We start from the raw sequence: 22743 nt of genomic DNA, 5'->3' as shown, positions 1-22743 counted from the left end.
GTGAAAACACTGGTGGCCATGATGTAGTAAGAGAGGGAGAGGGATGTTCCCACCCTTATCTGTTTACACTGACAGAAAAATGTTCCTTTGCATCTCTGGCTCTCCCTCTGTAGGGATTGCTGTAAGCATCCATCAGGACAGAGACTGGAGCTTACAGCAAATCCCACTGGAATTCCCATTGGGAACTCCACAGTGTAGCCAATTCCTGTCCAAAGCAGTGACTTTAGTTGAATGGCAAGTAAACAGCCCTGTCCACTTGCCAAAATGCCCCATATTTGTGTGGGAAAGTTCAGGATCCAGCTCCTGTTTCCCACCCCTGTTCTAAAATGTTCCAAAGCAAACTGTTTTTTATGCAAATTACCCCAGTTACCAGAAAACCTACACCACTAGCTTACAATGATATATAAAACATCATAATTGTGCCACTTCTTTCAAAACTGACTGACCCTTATTTATACAATGTGGAAAGCCTTTATTGCTTCTGGATGATACCCTCAGCATATTTTGAGGAAGATATTCCAAGACCAGGTTTACATACACATACACTTCTAAAAAGTGTAGTACAGGGAAGATTTTATTACACTACATTTTTATTATTACAAGTGTCGTCTGGTTTACAGAACAGAGCAGGAAGAAAACAAGCGGATAACAGTTACTTCATAACTGCAACTTATGGGGGGAGTGGGGATGGTGGTTGCTACCCATTGGTCATCAAGGGAAACTCTAACAGTGCTGAGTTTTAATAAAAAGTAAGACTTGTTGAACTCACTGGGACTTTCATCTAACAAAACATCCAAAGGATTGGGGTCCATATTTAGGATCACCAAGTGTTATTTTTTATTTCTTCTAAAACTCATGGATACAAGTTCAAAAAATGGGTAAATATCTGCGCCTGCATGGGAACAGATTTGCATGTACAATATAATATCAGAGACGGCTCAAGATCAATTTCCATTAAGACAGTGAGGACATATTTTATATATGTAGCATTTATCAGTAAGCCAAAATAGCTAGTTTTCTCAGCTCAGTCATCCTTTTGAGCTTCTGTCATTTCTTTCTACCCTTAGAATTAGCAGTAGCAAAATCGAATGAGTTAAGCAATATTTCACAAAATACCACAACATCACTTCCAGATCATGAGGAGTAATACAGAAATTGCTGGTCCAGTCTGTGTTTTCTTTCCTCAAAAGTGAGTTGAAGTAACAAAAAAGGGGTCATTTTTAATGAAATTGGCCTGTCCTCTGCTGTAATTTATTACACCCCAGTTCACAGCAATTTATGTAATATGAACTGCCTAACAAGCTGGAAAACTGAAATATTGGACATATATTATCACACGGGGAATTAATTTTGCTTTTACTTCCAGTATTATGGCAATATGTTCAAGTAGCACTGCAGTGAAGGAATGATGAACAGTGACACTGCAATTACTCTCCTTATCTCATTCTAGGTAGCAAGGCTACGTAAGGTGCCAAAGTCCGATACAGAGAATATTAAGGAACAAATAGGACACTGTATTGAATGGTAACATATAACAGCTTCACTCCATCAACGTTAGTACAAATACCTAGGGCACGTACTGGAATAGTTGATGAGGGAACAGATAATTTCCTGTCTTTGCACTGGAAAAGAGCAGGCTTTGTGACTCTTGCTAAAAAGTTTGGGTTTTTTTGTTACATTTCCTCAAAAGGAGCTCATTGTGCAAAGCTCTGCATATCCAGTCAAAAAGTTCAGTGAGACTGACTCTCAGATAAGTATGTATAGGATAGCAACCTCAGGGTGATACAGAAAATACTCAAGGATTTCACAGTACTTGTCTGACACGCTAGCCACTGCATGACACTGTCTGTCATGAGACAGACATGCATGTGTGTCAAGAATGGCTACTAGCCATAATGGCTGTGCTCTGCCTACATGGTCAGAGGAGGTATGCTTCCAAATACCAGTTGCCAGAACCGCAGGAGGGGAGAGTGCTGTTTGCACACTGGTCCTGCTTACAGATTTCCCATGGGCAACTGGTTGGCCACTAGAAATCTAGACTAGACGGGCCACTGGCCTGATTCAGCAGGTGGTTCCTATGTTCTTAAGAATAAAGCTTCCACCAGCATGACTTCTTTTCTTTAAATTTGTGGAATGTTGTCATGCAGTGATCTTACTTCTGAAGGCATGAGCTTTTATTTCATTTGCCTTTCCAATAATTTCCATTCAAAACTCTTCTACAAAAAAATGTGCATGGTTTTTCAGTCAGCCTTTACCACCTCTTCAGATGTTCTGACTTTTCTCTGAAACGCAAGAGTCCTTGCCTTCTGGCTGCTCACTCGTATCTTTTAATTCCAAGATACTGTTGTGAGGTTGCTTCCTGCCTATGCTCCATTAAATATCTACAATGCCTGAATTATAGAGAATCCCTGTGAGACACCTGGCTAGCTTTAGAGGGATGATATGGCAAAGATTCCATACAAAAATGTGTATGTTAGGAGAAATTCTCACTGAAATGCTGATGAATTTTCATGAGGACTTTTTAAAATCACAAATTGATATGGAAATGTGGAGAACTAAACTTACAGTATGACTGAAAAAATGATATACCAAAATGGACAGATATGCCATCCCTAATTTACATTACATTTTTACTGCATGCCATATGCTATCTAGCTTAGAAGATTGGACAGGGTGAAAATAAGCTGATAAGAGTTACATCATGTATAAGAACATTATCAATAAGATTGTGTACAGTGGCTGGGTGAGATTGCATGCATATATCTTGTGAAATGAGAACAGAGAAGTGCTGCTGCTAATGTTGATTTTGTTTTTTCAAGCAGGTTGGACCATAGTGCAGGAAACCATGGAACTGGCAACGGAAAAAAGGATGAATAATACCACTATGATCTACTAGATATTAAATTCCTTGTTTTGCTTACCTTTAACAATCCAATTTGGGGGGAATTAAACTGCCAAAACCAAAAGCGAAGTCTGCATATACCCAGACTGGCTGGGAAGTATTTGGTGGTAACTATTCTTGCTCTGTCCCCTTCTTGTTGAGCAGATGAATTGACATATAAAAAATTGTGTCCATTACCTTCAAGTAGATAAAAAATACCCTGTTAGTATTGTCATCGTTTTTAAAACATAAGGAAACATGTTTCTCTTAGGGTATCATATACAAGACGAGTTATCCTATTAACACTCTTAAGCACATTATCGTATTCATAATCAGTCTTTCAATGCATGCTCATAGCTGAATGAATTGGGGTTTCTGATCCGTCTTCTTGATAATACAGAGCCAAGAAGTAGTAGTGATTTTGGGTTAATCTGAAGTATAATTGTGTGATTACTTGTAGTATTACACACTACAAGAGTGACTAGGGAGTGTTCTCTTTATGAGTCTAGCTGCGGAGACTTAGTACCTATTCATACAACTATCTGTGCATAATAGCCATGCGATAAGCCAGTTGTCCATATTGCCATTTCTAAACATTTGTGACAGTTTCACAAAGCTTAATTCTGTCCATGTTTGCCAGGGCACATTATTCTTTCATTGTTGGGTTCAAATGGCTGGGAATCTATATGGGCAAGGTTTTTACTTATAAACCTTTGCACCCACACAGTTATTGAGTATGCCCACCACTCTTTTTGGACCTGCTTTCAATTTATGGCAACTTCATCAGTCACCAATGATTAGAAATACTTATGTGAAGTTGTATCTCAACATATCACCACAAACAGCTGCCAAAATCATGTCCCACTGCAAATGTTTCCATGTTTGATTATGTACACCAATTAGAGAGTTTTCTGATTATACACCCTATAAATCTTTCTAAATAAATATAAAGGTAAAGTAAATAAAGACATGTAGCTGCCTGAGGGGAAAGACAAGATGGTGCCCCACCCATTCACCATACAGAAGCCAACCAGATTAGCAGTTGAATCTTCACTGGGGATGGGACAGCATCCTCCACCATATCTAGGGTAGCAGGCTAGCTTAGGGGACATAGGGCTTACACAGCATTGTTCTTCAACAGACAAGAATGGCTAGGGAGGCTCAGGAGCAGATGGGGGGCTATTATTGACCCCCAAACACATCCCAGCATCCAGGACCATTCCAACTGCTCCTGACCTACGCTTTGGGAGGGCTACACCTCACCAGCCCTGCTGCTTCTGTCCACTTGATGAAGCTCTCTTCCTTTCTAGAGGCAGGGCTGGTGAGTTAAGGCAGTACCATTAAGGCAGTAGCAAATGAAAAAAAGAAGTAAGCTGGGAGCTGGAGAGAGAGAGGCTACCACCACTTCCACCATGAAGAGGAGGAGGGGCAACAGAGGCAGAGAGGAGATGAAGGCAATGAGGGGTGTCCACACAGTGTGATACCCCCCCATGGATGGTCCTGCCAGCATCTGCCACTTGAGCAACCACCACACTCTCTCTAATTGTAGCACCACCTGTAGGCATGCAAACCCTGAATGTGTGGTACTACCATTTCATCAGTGAAGTTTTTTCTACTCTCCGATGGCAATAATGTTACCATGCACTGAGTCGGGAAAGATCCCTAAATTATTTTGCTAATCAATTCTGAGACAAGGGAGTTGGGGTAAACATAACCATTCACTGTGGTTTCTAATGGGTCTAGGTAACAACCATGTAATGACAGGTATAGCTCTTGTCTTGTGAACTAAAAGGAGATGCTTATCTTTTCTAAAGTTAAAACAGATGTTTCATAAGGCTGCAGGATCTTTTGGGACTACAGTTTAATTAGATAATTTTTTGGTATAGGAATCAACTGTGGCTCTTGCAGCTTGTCTACTTTCTGTGAAAAGAAAACCATTGTTACTCGACCTGCTAAATGAGTGTTTAGATTAAGAAGAATCAAGATAATATTTAGATTATCAGTTATACAACATAATACTGTGTATATGTTAAAATGTTAAGCTTTCTCAATATTTATACCCCATTTCCTTTTAGAATTACCTATTTGTTACAACTGTAATTAAGGAATTTCCATGCAAAACCTTAAGTTATAACACTGACAATCCATTACCTTTTTCTCTCTACTAGATATTTTCTCGCTTTGCTTGTTTATGAAAAGAAAATGAAAAAACAATACAGAGCCAAAATAATATCACTAAAGGTTTCTGTCTGTTAATTATTTATGTACTACCCCAACACATGGTCAATGCTAGGGAAGTTCAATACAGAAATGTACAGATCCTGCACACGCAGTATTTTTTTTTTTTGCTTCAAAATATCATTAGGCTTATTAAGCACCTCTTGTTTCTCTCAAATGCCACATTTTTACATTTAATTAGAACAATATGTTTCTTTCCTGTGGTCAATCTGTATGGACTCATGCTGATACTCCTCTGCAGGAAAAAAAATACAAACAAACCTTTTGAGACTTTGAGATTAATTTAGAAGAAAGAACGATCCAAGGATGTTCTAACAAGTGCTTTTCCTTAAGGCATCCTTGGACCGTCTCTCACACGCATCTGTGTATGAAAACAGAAGCCTTCACCTTTTCCTCCAGTGCAACAGTGCTCACCTACATGTTACCAAATTCTTGCAAGCTACACAGCAAGTGGATTGGACTGTGAAAGACCAACCCAAATTGTGCTTGCATTTTGACAAATTTGTAGGGCAGTACAATATCTCAGAGAGGAGTTCAGGTCTCCTGCTCCCCTGGTGCATTCACTATAGCTGCCCAATTTCCCTGCTTTTTAAAGTTTGATAGAATCTGTGGGCTATAGGTACGTTCTTAAACCGTAAGGTTTTTTGCCTATTAGTGAATTTCTCTGCTTTTTAATCCGGGAGGTAAGAAATGGAATCCTGTGCAAGTTTGCTGAGAATGGATTGATCATTTGCATGCTTATTGAGTTCAGTAGGAATTAGTCCCCCACAATCATGCTTAGGTTATGTGAAACTGACCACAGGAGTTGGGGAGGGGAGGAGGAAGAGGAATGAGGGGAAGAAGGACAGGGGGGAGGGGAGGAGAAGGGCAAGTTTGATCATTTGCATGTTTATTTAGTTCAGTGGGATTTACTGCCACGCAATCATGCTTAAGATAGGTAAAACTGACTGGGGGGGGAGGGCTGGTGTGGGCAGGGGAGGAGGAAGAAGGAGGAAGGGAGAGGGGAAGGAGGGGAAAGGCAGGTCTGATCATTTGCATGCTTATTGAGTTCAATAAGATTTACTCCTGTGCAATCATGGCTAGGTTAGGTAAAACTGACCATGGGGGAAGAGGAGGGGGAGGGGAGAGTAGAGGGAAGGAAGAAGGGGGGAGAGGGGAGCAGAAGGAGTGAGAGGGAGGAGGAGGGGATTGGAAGGGGAGGGGGAAGGAGGGGTAAAGAAAGGGGGAGAGAAGGGGTAAAAGGGAGGTGATGGAAGGGGGAAGGCAGGTTTGATCATTTGCATGCTTATTGAGTTCAATGGGATTTACTCCCATGCAATCATGCTTGAAAATGAAACGGACTGCCTTCAAGTTTATTCCTATTTATGGCGACCCTATGAATAGGGTTTTCATGGTAAGCAGTATTCAGAGGGGGTTTACCATTGCCTTTCTCTGAGGCTGAGAGGCAGTGACTGGCCCAAGGTCATGCAGTGAGCTTCATGGCTGTGTGTGGATTTGAACCCTGGTCTCCCAGGTTGTAGTCCTAGGACAGGTAAAACTGACCATGGGGGAGGAGGAGGGGGAATAGGATGGGGAGGGGAAGGGAGGGGATTGGAAGAGGATGGGGGAGGGGGAGGGAGGGGTGAAGGATGAGGAGGGGAAAGGAGGGGAAAGAGGGGAGGGGTGAAGGAGGAGGAGGGGAGGGCAGGTTTGATCATTTGCATGCTTTTTGAGTTCAGTGGGATTTACTCCTGTGCAATCATGCTTAGGATAGGTGAAATTGACCTGGGGGAAGGGAGGGGGAGGATATTGGGTGGGTGGACACTGGGCAGAGGGGAAGCCCCTTTCATTTCCAAAAGGAAAAAGATTGAGAACAGTATCATTCTTTTTCAGGGTTCCCCCCACCTTTTTATTCTACAGCAGGCACATGTAGCCTCACACCCAAATTTAAACCAATGCTGTCCCTGGCCACATCCACACCAGACTTTTATTTCACTTGACACAGTCATGGCTTCTCCCAAAGAATCCTGGGAAGTGTAGTTACTGAAAGGTGCTGAGAGTTGCTAGGAGATGCCCTGTTCCCCTCACAGAGCTTTAATCAGAGTGTCTGACTGTCAAACCAGTCTGGCCACTGGAGCTCTGTCAGAGGATTAGGAGTCTCCTCTCAGCACCCTTCACAAACTACACTTCCCAGGATTCTGTGGGAGAAGCCATGACTGTCTAAAGTGAAATCAAGGTCTGGTGTGGGTGTGGCACCCTGATTAGGCAAGCCCAGCAGCTGTGAGTCTGGCTTTTAGAACACGGACAGTTGGTTCTTACTGAGCATGCCCAATATCACTGAGTTCAATGCAAAATTTCTTAAATTAATTAAAAATCAGCCAGGCATTTTTTAAATTTTAAACTGCAGAAGAAGGTCAGAGACTGGGGCAAGGTCAGTAATAGAATTACAGGTACTCTGTGAACATGGCTGATTTGTAATGAATTTCAACAGATTATGAGAACACTGACAGAAAAAAGTCCAAAGGGGGTCTGGTTGTTTTCTTTCTCTTTTTACACTTTGAACTCTTGATTCTCTCTGACTGTTTTGTGTAGCGCCATGAAAATTTAGAGAGTTGTTAAGCAAGTGTTTCTGAGTTCAGGACTATAAGTTTTGTAAGGTTTTGTTTTGAAATGAGTTTATGGAAAGCATCAGTATACAGCCACTCTCATGGCTGTATAATTCATAATACTTTTCAGCCAAGTCCATGGTGATATAGCAATGCTAGGCTGCTTCAGTGTGAAAGAACAGCTGCATCAGACACCTTATCCCCCAGAACTGTTTATATGTCAGGTGGTCATGATAAGATCTGCTATTTAAGAATTGGTGCCTGAGTTTGCTTCCTACCCCCTTTCCCCTTGTGTGTCATGTGTTTAGATAGTAAGCCTGTGGGCAGGGATGGTCTTGTTTTAAATAGATTGTGTGTAAGCCACTTTGGTAGCCTTTCTGGCTGAAGAGCAGGGTACAAATGCTCTATATAGATAAATAAACATGATCCCTGCCTCTCTCCACCCTCTTAAGGGTAGCTCACTTCCCACTTCCTATCCTGGGCTATGGTCAGATACCATCCAGAGAAAAATACCGCTGGGTAACTGTCACAAAGAAGGGTTAAGAGTTACCTAAAGCAGGTTTTCATTCACTGATCCATATAATGGTTTTTATTCTCTGATCCCAGGGGTAGGGACACTTTCACGGTCCAAGTGCCAAATTCCTTTCTGGACAAGCTTCCTGGAGCCATATGCTAGTGGCAAGTGGGCCGGAGGCAAAGAGGGCAGAGTATATGAATGTATATTTTCCCTTTGAACAGTAGGCTAGTTACACACTTATACATCCCACTCTCTCCTCCATCCAGGCAAGCAAAAAGTATTATCAGAGTTCAAGGACATATTCCAGCCAGGCAAAAATATGCAAGCAAAGCACAGCTGGTAAGGAGTGTGGCTCTGGAGAGTGTGTGGTCTGGGAGAGTCCTGAGGGCCAGATAGAGAGGGCTGGATTTGGCCCCCGAGCCCAAGGTTCCTCATCCCCGCTATCCAAAGAATTACAGCACCAACCTCCAGGAACAAAATATCACTGGTGATGCAATATTAGTGACACCAATATGGCACCATGGGTCAAACAGCAATCTTGGGCAGGGGGCGGGACAAAAATTGGGAACCTGGCATGAGGAAAAAGGATTAAATCTTTATCCGAGTACTGTAACCCCAATCTAATCACCCTTATGGCTATATATATAATAAATGTATTAGTTCCTGATTGCAAATCTCCCATGTCATGTCTTGTCTGACTTTCTGTCTTAATTTATCAGGTATCTTTATCAAGTGCATAAAGAAAGATCACCTTGCTGGATCAAACGAATGGCCCATCTAAGCAAATATAGATAGTTTTAGTGGGTTTGTAACATACACTGAAAGTGTGAAGCAGTCTGAGAAAGGGCCATTCTCTTACACATTTTAGTCTATAAGCAATGGTCTATTACTACTTAGTTATGTTTTTCAGTCAAGTGGGATTTCAGTCAAAGGGATCCTCTCAAGATGGCGAACTAGCAGGTTGTCAAGGCTAGAGCTCCGCTGCTAATACAACAAGAAACCACAGTCTAAGTGAAAACTTTTCAGCTATATAATCTAAGGACTTTAGCATAATTTTATCTAGACTGGGACGAGTGAAGAATTGAAAAGTTAGCTCCATTATCTCTTATCCTGTTATGCTACAAGGAATGATGGAGACGCTGAGCTACTGTAGTGAAAACATCCCTTTAAAAGTAAGTACTTCAAGGTCGAGAAGGCAGAGATAGAGTCTTAAAATACTTTATCACTCTGACTAAAAGAACACTAAGACAACTAAACGCCTCCTACAGAAGAATTTCAAAATAATTAGAAATAAGAATGGTGCTTACCAGGAATGCATGTAACAGACTGGGAATCTCCCCCTCACTTGAATTAACAGCAGCTGCCACCGTTTGAAAGAACAATTGCTGCTAGTGAGCACTGAGGGAAAGCTACAGGCAGCTGGGCACTCAGCAACTGTAATTATTCCAAAGCAATTCCACGTCGTTTCGGCCTTCGCCGCTGCTGTTGTGTGTGTGTGTGCATTGTTGCGGCCTGTTTGGGCCCTGCTGCCGGCGGTGTTGCGTTGCCGCCGTTGCTGCTGCCTGTTTGCCCGCCCGCCATCGTTGTGCCACCGTCGTTGTCATCACCGGCCCGCTTGCGTGCAGGCGTTGTCGTCGTTGCCGGGGGGCGCGCTGCCGCTGAGGATTCCGTTGCCGCGGCCCGCGCCGTCATTGCCGTCGTCTGCCTGCTTGTACGCTGTCGCTGCTGCTAGGGGGCGTGTCGCTGCTGGGGACTCTGTCGCCGCAGCCCGCGCCGCCGCTGTCGGCCAGCTTGCATGCGGATGTTGTCGCTGTTGCTGAGGGGTGTGTCGCTGCTGGGGACTCCGCTGTGACCCGTCCTGCTGCCATTGCTGCCGCTGCCCGCTTGCGCGCAGGGCGTTGTCATCGCCGGGGGGGCCGTGCTGCTGCCGGTGGACTTCATTGCTGCGGCCTGTTGTCGCCGCCATCGCCTCCGCGGGTTGCAGGCGTTTTTATTATCGCTGACGGCCGTGCCGCTGCCCAGGACACTACCATTGCGGCTTACATCTTTGCTACCTTCGCCGCTTTTTGTTCGCGTGTGGGTGCTGCTGTTACTGCTTGGTGCTGTGCTGCTGTCCTGGTGCCGTTACTGCGGTTTGCTTTTGGATGGGGGGCTCGAGACTGCCATCGCTGCTTGAAGAGGATTAACTAATTTTTAATGTTGTTTGTTGGGGGGGGTGGGTTAAATGTGGGGTGAATGTTTTGTAAGTTTGCTTGTCTGTGTGGATTTGTGTATTTTTAACATGTGCCTGGGAGAAAAGATTCCATCCTTCGTGGGGGGGGCTTTCAGGGGCCCCAATTAACGTAGTGACGGGTAATGGGAGGTATGGTGTTAGGAGGAGAACAGGCCAGGTAAGGGGAACTCGTCCCAGACAAATTGTGTCTGTGCCTTGTTCCGGTTCTCCTCATATCCACAGGATTGCTGGTTGTCCTATCAGCCAGCTCTCGGATCTCCAAGTGCTGCTTTTGAATGCCAGGTCGGTACATAATAAATCCTCACTTGTCCATGATTTAATCCTGGAGGAGGGTGCCGACCTGGCATGTATAACCGAGACCTGGGTGGCTGATCAGGGAGGAGTTGCTCTTTCCCAGCTTTGTCCACCCGGGTATTTGGTTCAGCACTGTGGTAGATCTGAGGGCTGGGGAGGGGGGGTCGCCATGGTCTATAGGAGTTCTTTTCCTCTCACCAAGCACCCTGTCCAGACGGCAACTGGTCTGGAATGTCTCCACCTTGTATTGGGCCAGGGAGACAGACTAGGAATACTGTTGGTGTACCGTCCACCTTGCTGCCCAACAGCTTCCTTAGCTGAGCTGACAGAGATAGTCTCGGAGGTGCTGTTGAGATCCCCTAGACTTTTGGTACTGGGGGATTTCAACGTCCATGCCGAGGCTGTCTTATCTGGCGCAGCTCAGGACTTCATTGCCTCCATGACAACAATGGGGCTGTCTCAATTTTCTACTGGCCCAACGCATGTGTCGGGACATACTCTTGATCTGATCTTCGCCACTGGACATGGAGATGGTGATCTGGTGGTGGGGTGTTTTTCATCTACCCCATTGTCATGGACAGATCACTGCTTGTTGAGATTTAGACTCACAGCGGCTCTTTCCCTCTGCAAAGGTGGAGGATCTATTAAGTTGATCCGCTCCCGGAGCCGGATGGATCCCGTAGGTTTTCAGAGGGCTCTGGGAGATTTTCCGGCTGATAGGACCGGTGCTCCTGTCGAGGCCCTGGTCGCACTGTGGAATACGGAAATGACCTGGGCTATTGACATGATCGCTCCCGCGCGCCCCCTCTGGTGTAGAGCTCATACCGCTCCGTGGTATACTCCGGAGCTGAGAGCGATGAAACAAGAGAGGAGGAGGCTGGAGTGCAGATGGAGGAAAACTCCCAGTGGATATAACTATGCTTTGGTAAGTGCCACCAATAAGTTGTATACAAAAGCGGTAAGGACAGCAAAGAAGCTCTATTTTGCTGCCTCTATTAGATCATCTTTATGCCGCCCAGCGGAGCTTTTTAAAGTCATGCGAGGGCTCTTACACTCTGGCCCCCACGATACTATGGAAACATCTGAGACCCGCTGCAACGAAATTGCTGGACACTTTCAAGATAAGATCGCATGTATCCGCAGGGACCTTGACTCTGATGTTGTGACAGATGAATCCATTGAAGTGTCCAGAGCACGGCCTTGTCCTTCTTTATTGGATGAGTTTCAGTTGGTGCAGCTCGAGGAAGTGGACAAGGTGCTTGGAATGGTTCGGGCAACCACGTCTGTTCTGGATCCTTGCCCATCTTGGCTAGTGAAAGCTAGCAGGGCTGGGACCACCGGTTGGGCCAAGGAAGTGGTTAACGCCTCCTTGAGGGAGGGAGTAGTCCCTGGTAGCCTCAAGGAGGCAGTAGTGAGACCTCTTTTAAAGAAACCCTCCTTGGACCCAGATAATCTGAATAACTATAGACCGGTGGCGAATGTCCCTTTTTTGGGCAAGGTTTTGGAGCGGGTGGTTGCCAGCCAACTCCAGGCGCTCTTGGATGAAACCGATTATCTAGATCCGTTTCAATCCGGTTTCAGGCCCGGTTTTGGCACTGAAACAGCCTTGGTCGCCCTGTATGATGACCTTTGTCGGGAGAGGGACAGGGGGAGTGTGACTCTGTTGATTCTCCTTGATCTCTCAGCGGCGTTTGATACCATCGACCATGGTATCCTTCTGGGGAGACTCACGGAGTTGGGTGTCGGGGGCACTGCTTGGCAGTGGTTCCGCTCCTACTTCGCGGATCGTCACCAGAAGGTAGTGCTTGGGGAACATCACTCGACACCATGGACTCTCCATTGTGGAGTCCCCCAGGGATCGGTCTTGTCCCCCATGCTTTTCAACATCTACATGCAGCCGCTGGGTGCGGTCATCAGGAGTTTTGGAGTGCGTTGCCATCAGTACGCTGATGACACGCAGCTCTATTTCTCCTTTTCATCTTCCTCAGGTGAGTCTGTTGATGTGCTGAACCGTTGCCTGACTGCGATAATGGACTGGACGAGAGCTAATAAACTGAGACTCAATCCAGACAAGACCGAGACATTGTTGGTGAACGCCTTCCCTGCTCAGATGGTGGATGCTTACCCTGTTCTGGATGGGGTTACACTACCCCTGAAAGAACAGGTACGTAGTTTGGGGGTTCTTCTCAACTCTTCCTTGTCTTTTGAGGCCCAAGTGGCCTCGGTGGCATGGAATGCGTTTTACCATCTTCGTCTGGTAGCCCAACTACGCCCTATCTGGACAGGGACGACCTCGCCTCCGTTGTCCACGCTCTGGTAACTTCAAGATTGGATTACTGTAATGCGCTCTACGTAGGGCTGCCCTTGAAGACAGTTTGGAAGCTTCAGCTGGTGCAGAACGCAGCTGCCAGATTATTGACGAGGACCAGTCGGTCTTCGCATATAACACCTGTCCTGGCGCGTCTGCACTGGCTTCCTATTTGCTTCCGGGCGAGATTCAAGGTGCTGGTTTTGACCTATAAAGCCTTACACGGCGTGGGACCTCAATACCTTGTGGAACGCCTCTCTCGCTATGAACCTACCCGTTCACTTCGTTCAGAATCTAAGGCCCTCCTCCGGGTACCAACCCATCAGGAAGCCCGGAGGGTGGTTACGAGATCTAGGGCCTTTTCTGTGGTGGCCCCTGAGTTGTGGAACAGCCTCCCCGAAGAGGTACGCCTGGCGCCTACACTTCCATCTTTTCGGCGCCAGGTAAAGACCTTTTTATGCTCCCAGGCATTTTAATCTTCTTAACTTTTTAAATCTTTTAATCTGTATTTTAATTTTTGTAGTATTTATTTTGTTTTTGCTGTGCTTTTTGTTGTTTGTTTGTATATGTTTTTGTATTTTTATTATGATATATTTTATTTTATTTTGTTTGTTCACCGCCCTGAGAGCTATTTCGCTAAGGGCGGTATATAAATTGAATAATAAATAAAAATAAATAAATAAATAAATAAAACTAAGGTCAACAAGTCTGGTGTTTAAAGAAGTAATTTGGGTGATTTGGGGAAGTAAATAAAGCACATTACACTCTGCTTTTTATCAAGACATCCAAGAAGAATACTGGCTAATAGAAAATACACTTAGCAACTTAAATTCAAGTAGTAATTTTTAAATTATAATCAACATTTCAAAACAGGAAAAATGAACACAGCATAAATAAAGTGCATGCTAGGAAACCCATTACTTCTTTGCTTAAAGAGTCTGGAACAGCTGGATTGAGGTTACAGTAGAGGTCCTAGTTGAAGTGGCTACATTTGCTTTTACGTACAATTGTATGTAATTTGGGCTTTTTCACTCCTAAAGTGATCTAATGCGTTTCAAAGCTGTGGTATAACATATCTCAATGACTTGAAAATGGTTCCTTTGGGGGTTGAAACTTGCTCAGTTCTGCTCTCAATCTTGTGTAATTTCTTGCTGTCATTCAGTTTTCAATAGAAAGTTTTGAAATGGCTAGTGGAGAAAAGTTCCCCATTAGAAGACAGGGATCTCATCAACTTGAGCATTCAGAAGCTGAAGTGAAAGCCATGTTTGTTCTTTTGTATGTTGTATGTTTTACAAGTCATCCCTTTACATTTTCCCACAGAAATCACTGGAAATTATTTAACTGAAAAACTTATAACTTGCCTACTTTCCAAGGAACTCAAGGAGCCTCACAATCTTGAAATATTATATACAAATAATATTTCAAGATATGAAACATTTCCCCAAATTAACCCAATCAGAATAATTAGTAAAACAAAAACAAAAACCACAATAATGAATCCAATGCAACAAAGCACTAAAAAAAAAAAAATTCCAGATGCCTGTAACCGATGATTATGATGATTTCAATTTCTAACCCACGTTTCACCATAATGTTCCAGGGCAGGTTACAGCAATTTAAAAATGCAGTTTTAAAAATAGTTTAAAACAAATTACAAGAATAGGATGGGTCCATATGTCAAAAGCTAGAGCATACTTCAGCATACAATGGAAACTTCATTATGAAGATACCAGATGCACTCTGTGGGGAGGGATACCCAAAACTTAGGGGCTACCACATAGACTCTCCTAGGCCTCCACCCCTCAAAATTCTGAAGGTGGTGGAACTACTAAGAGAGCCCTTTCTGCTGATCTTAATACCTGAGATCTTAATACCTGCACTTAATACCAGTGCAGATCATGCAAAATTGAACTCAAAGAGTCTTATACCCACCAGCAACCTGGCTACAGCGTTTTGTACTAATTGCAGCTTCTGAACACTTTTTAAGGGTAGTCCCATGCACAGCATATTATAGTACTTCAATATGGAATTCACTAGGGAAAGAATGACTGTTGCAAGAACCAATTTTGTCAGGAAGGTTCATAGTTCGCGAACCAGCCAAAACTGGAAAAAGACATCCCTCACTCTGGATGCTACCTGTGCATCCAATAGGAGCACTGAGGATTATCAACAAACTATGTACCTCTTTGTTTGGGGGAGTGCAACGCCATCTGAGACAGGATGTAAATCCAAACTGGAATCAGATGGCCTCCCCACCAACAATGTTTCTGTTTTGTCTGGATTAAGTTTGTTCTGCCCCATCCAGTACCTAGGATCAGATGAAAATGAGAACTAGAGTTGGGTGTCATTACTCTTCAACCCAAATCTCTAGATGACCTCACCTAATGATTCCATGCAGATGCTAGACAACATGGGAAACGAGACAGAACCTTGCATACCCCATAGGGCACTGACCAAGGAGAAGAACAACAGTTCCCCAGCAACACCTCCTGGGTATTAGGAACAAATTATGCCTCCCCATCCCTTCAACCATAATTGCCAGTAATAATGAATGCCATTGAGAGGTCCAGGAGAACCACAAAGGTCATATTCATGTCTTGGCACTCGCACTGTTCATCTCTTGGCACAGATCATCCACTAAGGTGACTAAGGCAGTTTATATGTTGAAACCAGGCCAAAAGCCAGACTGGAAGGAATCTAGATAATCTGTTTCATCCAAAAGTCCTTGAAGCACTTATATACACTTATATTCTCTACATATTGAGGGTTGGAGTGCTCCAGTACAGCTTGATGAATGCACAAACTCTGCTGCCAAGACACCTTTTTTGAAGCACCTTGGATGTTCACACGTGCATGTTTATTCCTCATTGACTGCAGCATCAAGTGACGGCTTTCTTATGTGAATGAAGCATTACTCAAGCTGATTTAGCACAGAGGCTAAGAGTGTAAGCTGTGAAGTTCACAGTTCAACTCTCACATCAGCCAACAACACAATGAGATGGCCTTTGGTAAGCTACTATTCTCTCAGCTTCAGCCTCCCACCACTGGTGCACCTGCGGCATGAGGACCGCAGTCTTTATTTTCTTTACAGTGTTTTGTTAGGATAAATAAGATAATATATGTGAATTGCTTTGAACACTGAAAATCATGGTATAAATGCTAAAAAAAAGTATTAGTATTACTGGCTTCCAATTTGTATAACAATCATTTGTCTTCCCAGGGAGCTCTGGGGATTGCAGTTCTGGGGGGGAAAGGCTACAGAGGATTTGCTTCACCCTTACCAAGTTGCCATTCTCAGAATTTGTAGAGGAAGCCATTGACAGTTAATCTGGAACAAAACTGATATGTGGTTGTAGTGTGGATACACTCCTAGTACCTTCACAATTACCACCACAGGTAGGCCTTTTCATCACTCACTGTAAAGTCAAAAATAATATCCCTATTCAGACAATGAACATGGTATGAACATGTGGAGGGCAGAGTGGGATCACAATGGCAGTCTCCCATTCCCTTTGTTCATTCAACCAAAGGTCTCTCTGAAGCATATGTGTATAAAGCTCTGTACAGGCCTTCACAGAAAAAAAGAGATGGGGGAGGACATGCTACTGCAATCCTGTTCTCCCCTTTAAGGTATTTAGTGAGCCCTGTTGCTATCTTTCAATGGGGAGAGTTTCACACACTCAACTGGGAGTCAAATGGTATGTCATCAAAGTGATGTAAGGTCAAATGATGCATATATGAACCAGTTGGACTGAGCTGAATTCTTCTTCAATGACAGCTATAGCCACCAAGATAAAATACTTCATCATGCTTGTGTGATGATCCAGGGAAGTACTTAGATAATCCATTAGACAACATGCACAAATAAGCTTCTATAACAGAAGATTGGATACACCAGTTGACACTGTAGTCAACAATTGTTGCACCATGTGTTATTCTTAATTCTTCATCAAAATGGAGCTAGAAGGGAAACAATTTACAAGCGCCACTTTAATTAACGTATCTTTAAAATGCAGGCAAATGTACAGAAGGCTTATTTAATCTACCAGAACTGTTATTTTCTCCCAAGGATTTCTGATTAATTAGTATCTTTGTTTTATTTAGTGCCCATTATCTTAAGAGATGAATAAATAAATGCACCCAGCCATACCAGAGAATCAGAATGATATAACCAGGGTTGCTTTGAAAGAAACCATCTATAAAATTATACTGACTAATGAGAACTCAAGCAGTGACGAATATGGTTGATAACTGGCCGCTGTGAGGCTGCTTTATTTGGTTTCCATTCAAGCAGCATTGACAGACAAAATCTAATGCATTTGCTGTTGTCTAGCTCATCTCAGTATTTTGTGGTGTCTTACTTCTGCTTATATACAGAGAAGAGAAGAAACTTTTTTTTTCTATCGGCATTTTGCAGTAAGTTCCCAGTGGTATTTGCTCACTATAGTTTGCTTCCTTGAGCAGCACATAAAATTGATTTCATGTCCACTGCTGACCTGAAGTGTCACTGCTGACCTTAAGCATACGGCTTAAGGATATCTGTTTAGGAATAACAGCTTTCAATCATTCCCTCAAAATGGCTGAGAGGAACAGCATATTACCTGGTGTGTGATCCTTGGATGGGCCTCTTTGTTCTATGACAGTTCTGTTGCTAATGTGCCAGTCAAATTCATCTCCAGGATCTTGCGTAAATCCACATACAGCAGCCCAGTCCTGGCCTTGTGTTTCAAAGTTACAGCTACCTGGAACAGTGGTGTATTGGCCTGTTGACATAAGGAAGACCACATTTAATTATTTATCATGGCTGGCATAGAGTTGTGTGTGGTGTGTGGTGCTTTGGTTTAATTTCAAACAATGTGAGCAAAAAAATGGGTCACTTGACTCCATCATGATGTCAGGTGACTGACATGTGGAAAATCCTGCCCACCTGCCAAGCTAGCTGGATCCAGTTTCCCCACCCCAGTATATGCATTTACTTGTAACAATATGAGTCTGTTCTAGGGATGCGCAAGAAATTAGATTCAGTTGGCACTTGAAGCCGAATCGCACTTTCTGAAACAATATGGGAACTGAAACACAGCCACCCTTTGAAATTTGCACTTAATTGAACTTTGCAATGCACTTTGCCAACCAATGTTTACAACAATACTTACATAAGGGGGAAGTGTTCATAAAAATGAATATATATGAGTGAAAATAACATACAAAATGCATTATATGACAAGAAATTGCTTGCAACAATGTGCATGTTATTTATTTATTTATTTATTTATTTAATTACATTTCTAGACCGCCCTATAGCAGAAAGCTCTCAGGGCGGTGTACAACAAATAAAATCACAATTAAAATATGAGCAAGTGTGGAAAAAAAATATATATAGTACAATTATAAAACATTAATAAAATTGCCATTGAGATTTAAATTAAGATCATATTAAGTTTAGAATGTTAAATTAAAATATTTTAAAATTTACAAAATTTAAAAAGCCTGGGCGAAAAGGTAAGTTTTTACCTGACGCCGAAAAGATAACAGAGAAGGCGCCAGGCGTATCTCGTCTGGGAGGGCATTCCATAGTTCGGGGGCCACCACCGAGAAGGCCCTAGATCTAGTTGTTGATCTCCGGGCCTCTTTATGGGTTGGGACCCGGAGAAGGGCCTTCGACGTCGAGCGTAGTGAACGGGTAGGTACATAGCGAGAGAGGCGCTCCATCAGGTATTGCGGTCCGATGCCGTTTAGGGCTTTATAGGTAAGAACCAACACTTTGAATCTGGCCCGGAAACATATCGGTAGCCAGTGCAGCTGCGCCAGGACAGGTGTTATATGGTCAAATTTCTTTGTCCCAGTGAGAACTCTGGCCGCAGCATTTTGCACTAGCTGAAGTTTCCGAACCGTCTTCATAGGTAGCCCCACGTAGAGTGCATTACAGTAGTCCAATCTAGAGGTTACCATAGCATGGATAACTGAGGCAAGATGCTCCTTGCTCAGATAGGGTCGTAGTTGGGCTACCAGCCGGAGCTGGTAGAATGCATTCCGTGCCACCGAGGCTACCTGAGCCTCAAGTGACAGGAGCGGATCTAATAAGACCCCCAAACTACGTACCTGTTCCTTTAGGGGGAGTGTAACCCCATCTAGGACAGGTCGAACGTCAACCATCTGGGCAGAGGGTCCTCCCACCAACAGCATCTCAGTCTTGTTAGGATTGAGTTTCAGTTTATTAGCTCTCATCCAGCCCATTATCGCGGCCAGGCAGCGGTCTAGTACATCAACAGCCTCACCTGACGAAGATGAAAAGGAGTAGTAGAGCTGCGTATCATCAGCATATTGCTGGAAACGCATTCCAAAACTCCTGATGACCTCACCCAGCGGCTTCATATAGATATTAAAAAGCATGGGGGACAGAACTGAACCCTGCGGGACCCCATATTGGAGTACCCAGGGACTCGAGTAATGTTCCCCCAGCATCACCTTCTGGAGACGATTCCCGAGATAGGAGCAGAGCCACCGCCAAGCAGTGCCTCCCACTCCTAAATCCGTAAGTCGCTCCAGAAGGATACCATGGTCGATGGTATCAAACGCCACTGAGAGATCAAGGAGAACCAACAGAGTTACACTCCCTCTGTCTTTCTCCCGACAGAGGTCATCATACAGGGCGACCAAGGCCGTTTCTGTACCAAACCCCGGCCGAAAGCCCGATTGAAATGGGTCTAGATAATCAGTTTCATCCAAGAGAGCCTGGAGTTGGCGAGCGACCACACGCTCTAGAACCTTGCCCAGGTTAGTCAAAACTGCCTACAAAAATATGTTTATTATGGGAAATTTGCACTAAAATGCTGGAGAATTTTCATGAGGATTTTTTTTAAAAAAAATTGCTAATTGCTGCAGCAATTTGGAAAACTAAATTTAAGATTGGGAAAATGAGAGAGAACCAAACTGGAAAGAATTTTCCATCCCTTGTCTGTTGATAACGTGGCTTACAACCATTTGGAAATGAAGATTAAAAACAATCCATACAGACTAAAATAATTCTGCTAAAATAATAAAAAAGAACCATTTGAAACTAGATAAAAAACCAAAGTAAGAAATCACCATTAATCTCCAGATGCCCAGCAGAAGGCAATCTTTATTTGTTTACAAAAGCAGACCAGAGAGAAACACATCACTTCAGATGAAGGTCAATAATAATGATTTTATTTTTTAAAAAATGATGATACAACTTTATTAGCAGACTCATAGGCAAAATCCAAATTTACATAGGTTAAGAAGAAAAATGATCTCTCAGTAAAGAGTTATTGCTACATTGGGAAAAGTTCTCCAGATGGCCAGAGAGATGTATAAGCAGGTCTTTGCATAGGCAAAGTAGAAAGATATGTCATCTTAAAAAAAAAATATCAAAACTAATATTTGAACCTTCTTCCAAGAAGGGAGATTTAAGAGAAACAGAGTATTTCACACTTGTAACTTCCCTTGCTGCAGAGCAGCTCCTAGTAACAAGGCATAATAGCTGTGGGTTACTTAGGCTGCGATCCTATACACACTTACCAGGAGTAAGAACCATTTTGCAATGCAGTTCTCCAGCCACGTAATGTGTACAAAAATGCATATACTGTGTAAGGGCATATACGTGAAAATAACTATAAAAATCCATTATATTAGGGGAAATTGCTTTGAAAAAAGGTACATATTAGGCAACATTGCATGCACACGTGTATATTAGGATAGATTCACTGATGAATTTTCATGAGGACTGATGTGAAAATGTAGACAATGGAAGTTAAGAATGGAAAAAAGAAACGGAGAGAAATCGAAATTGACAGATTCATCCATCCCTCATTGTAAGCAAGCACAACTGGTGATATTGCACAACATAATTACTAATCATGGGGCATGTCTATTAAGACCTTTGCACAGTTTCTGCAAAGGGAAGTCCTGACTGACAAACCTTCTAGAATTTTTCCAGAGTCAATAGGAATGCTGATGAAGTGGTCAGACATTTTATACTTAGATTTCAAAGAAAAGCTTTTGATAAAGTCCCTGACAAAAACCTTCAAAATATATTTAGCAGAAAGAACTACCTGATTAAAAATGGAAGCAGAGAGTAGTAATAATGGGAATGAAGGAGTATGCACCTCCAAAGATCTGTATTGACACCACTGCTAATTAACATTAATAAATGACCTGAAGTAAAGGGTGAGAAGTGATGAAGTAACCAAGTCTGCAGATGGCACCAAATTGGTTAGGATGGCGACAAGCCAAGCAGCCAGCGAAGAACTTCAGAGGCACACTGTCCCAACTGGATGAGTGACAAACAAAATAGCAACAGAGATTCAATATATGTACATTTTCCAAAGGAGTAGCTATGTTAGGTTGTCACAAAGAGTCTTACGGCATGACTAACACATTTACTAGAGCATTTCATCAGACACATGGAGTCCTATCCTACACTGGCAGGCACATGCACACATGGGCTCCTGGGTTTCATGCAGGGTCTGTTTTTGTGTTTCTGATAGGTGGTCTGTTGCGGGTGGTGATTAGCATTTCAGTTTACAAGGATGCACATTTCTAGCAAAAGTCCCTCAACTTTATCAATGTATTTTTTAAAAATAACACTGATGGGATTCGAAACTGACTGTGCCTATTCAGAAAAGAGAACAGCTCAGTGAAAATACCAGTTTGGCATATAGAGAAAGTAAAGGTGGGACATGATAGACATTCTTAGATTTATTCATGGATAATAGGTGTAATAGCTGTGCCAGCTAAACAAACCCCACTGTTTAGAGGCAGTTTATCTTTGCATATTATGCTGGGAACAGATGATTGAGAGAAAGATGCTGCTTATATGTTCAGTCTAGAGCAGCCTTTCCCAACCAGTATGCCTCCAGATGTTGTTGGACCACAACTCCCATCAGCCTCAGCCAGCATTGCCAATGGTCAGGAAAGATGGGAGTTGTGGTCCAACAACATCTGGAGGCACACTGGTTGGGAAAGGCTGGTCTAGAGGCACCAAGCTAGCCCTTGGCTTAATTTCATGAGGCCCTCAGTGTTATCTGGCAATCCAAACACTGTGGAGTCACTCTTGCTCTTTGAACTGTCCCTCTGGAAATTGGTTCCTCTTGTGCCTTGTGTGTGCATGTGTGCACATGCTTATGGAAGAGACAGGTAGAGAACAGATGAGGTGGCAGCACAGAGAGACAAAGAACTAGGCAATCCTGCAATGCAGCAGACTCCACCCGCTTTTGATCCATCAGCTACAGCACCTGTGAGTTAATGGCTCTTCAGAGGAAAAAATAAAAAAATTAATGAATTTACTGCCTGATAAAACAGAGCTACTTGAAGGGCCATTGGAAGTCACTCTTGAACAACAAACTTTCTTGTATGTTGAAGAGCATGTTTGTGCATACACCAAGGCATTGGAACAAAGGATTTCTATATTTAATCACTGGAAACGGATTTGGGGAAACGTTGGGTGATGCATGAAAGAAACTTAGGTCAAAATGTAGGATGCAGTGCTAAAGGCCCAGGTGTTTGTTGTGTATTTTGTTCATGCAACTGAAAGAAAGTTTAGAATTAACTTGAATTTGAAAAGACTTTAATTTAAATTGATTTTCCCCCTTTGGTATCAGGAGAACTCTCAATTTCATTTCCCCACTTTTTATTATGTGACTATAAATGAATCTGGTCTTCAATTAC

The 22743-nt window shown here is 43.1% G+C and overlaps 1 protein-coding gene across 4 annotated transcripts in view; it reads right to left on the bottom strand.

Moving 5' to 3' along the window:
- The window catches only part of LOC133365140 (MAM and LDL-receptor class A domain-containing protein 1-like), a 319039-nt gene that overhangs the window by 99022 nt on the left and 197274 nt on the right, over positions 1 to 22743 (bottom strand). For all 4 annotated transcript variants that reach the window (XM_061586590.1, XM_061586591.1, XM_061586592.1 and 1 more), the window contains 2 exons: positions 17658 to 17819; positions 2922 to 3079 (listed from right to left, as the gene is read on the bottom strand). In XM_061586590.1, coding sequence (XP_061442574.1) covers positions 2922 to 3079; positions 17658 to 17819 — 320 coding nt within the window. The remainder of the gene's footprint in view (positions 1 to 2921; positions 3080 to 17657; positions 17820 to 22743) is intronic.

This window comes from Rhineura floridana, chromosome 10 (assembly GCF_030035675.1).
Source record: "Rhineura floridana isolate rRhiFlo1 chromosome 10, rRhiFlo1.hap2, whole genome shotgun sequence".
Taxonomy (NCBI): Eukaryota; Metazoa; Chordata; class Lepidosauria; order Squamata; family Rhineuridae; genus Rhineura; species Rhineura floridana.
This window is presented reverse-complemented; position numbering and strand designations above follow the sequence as displayed.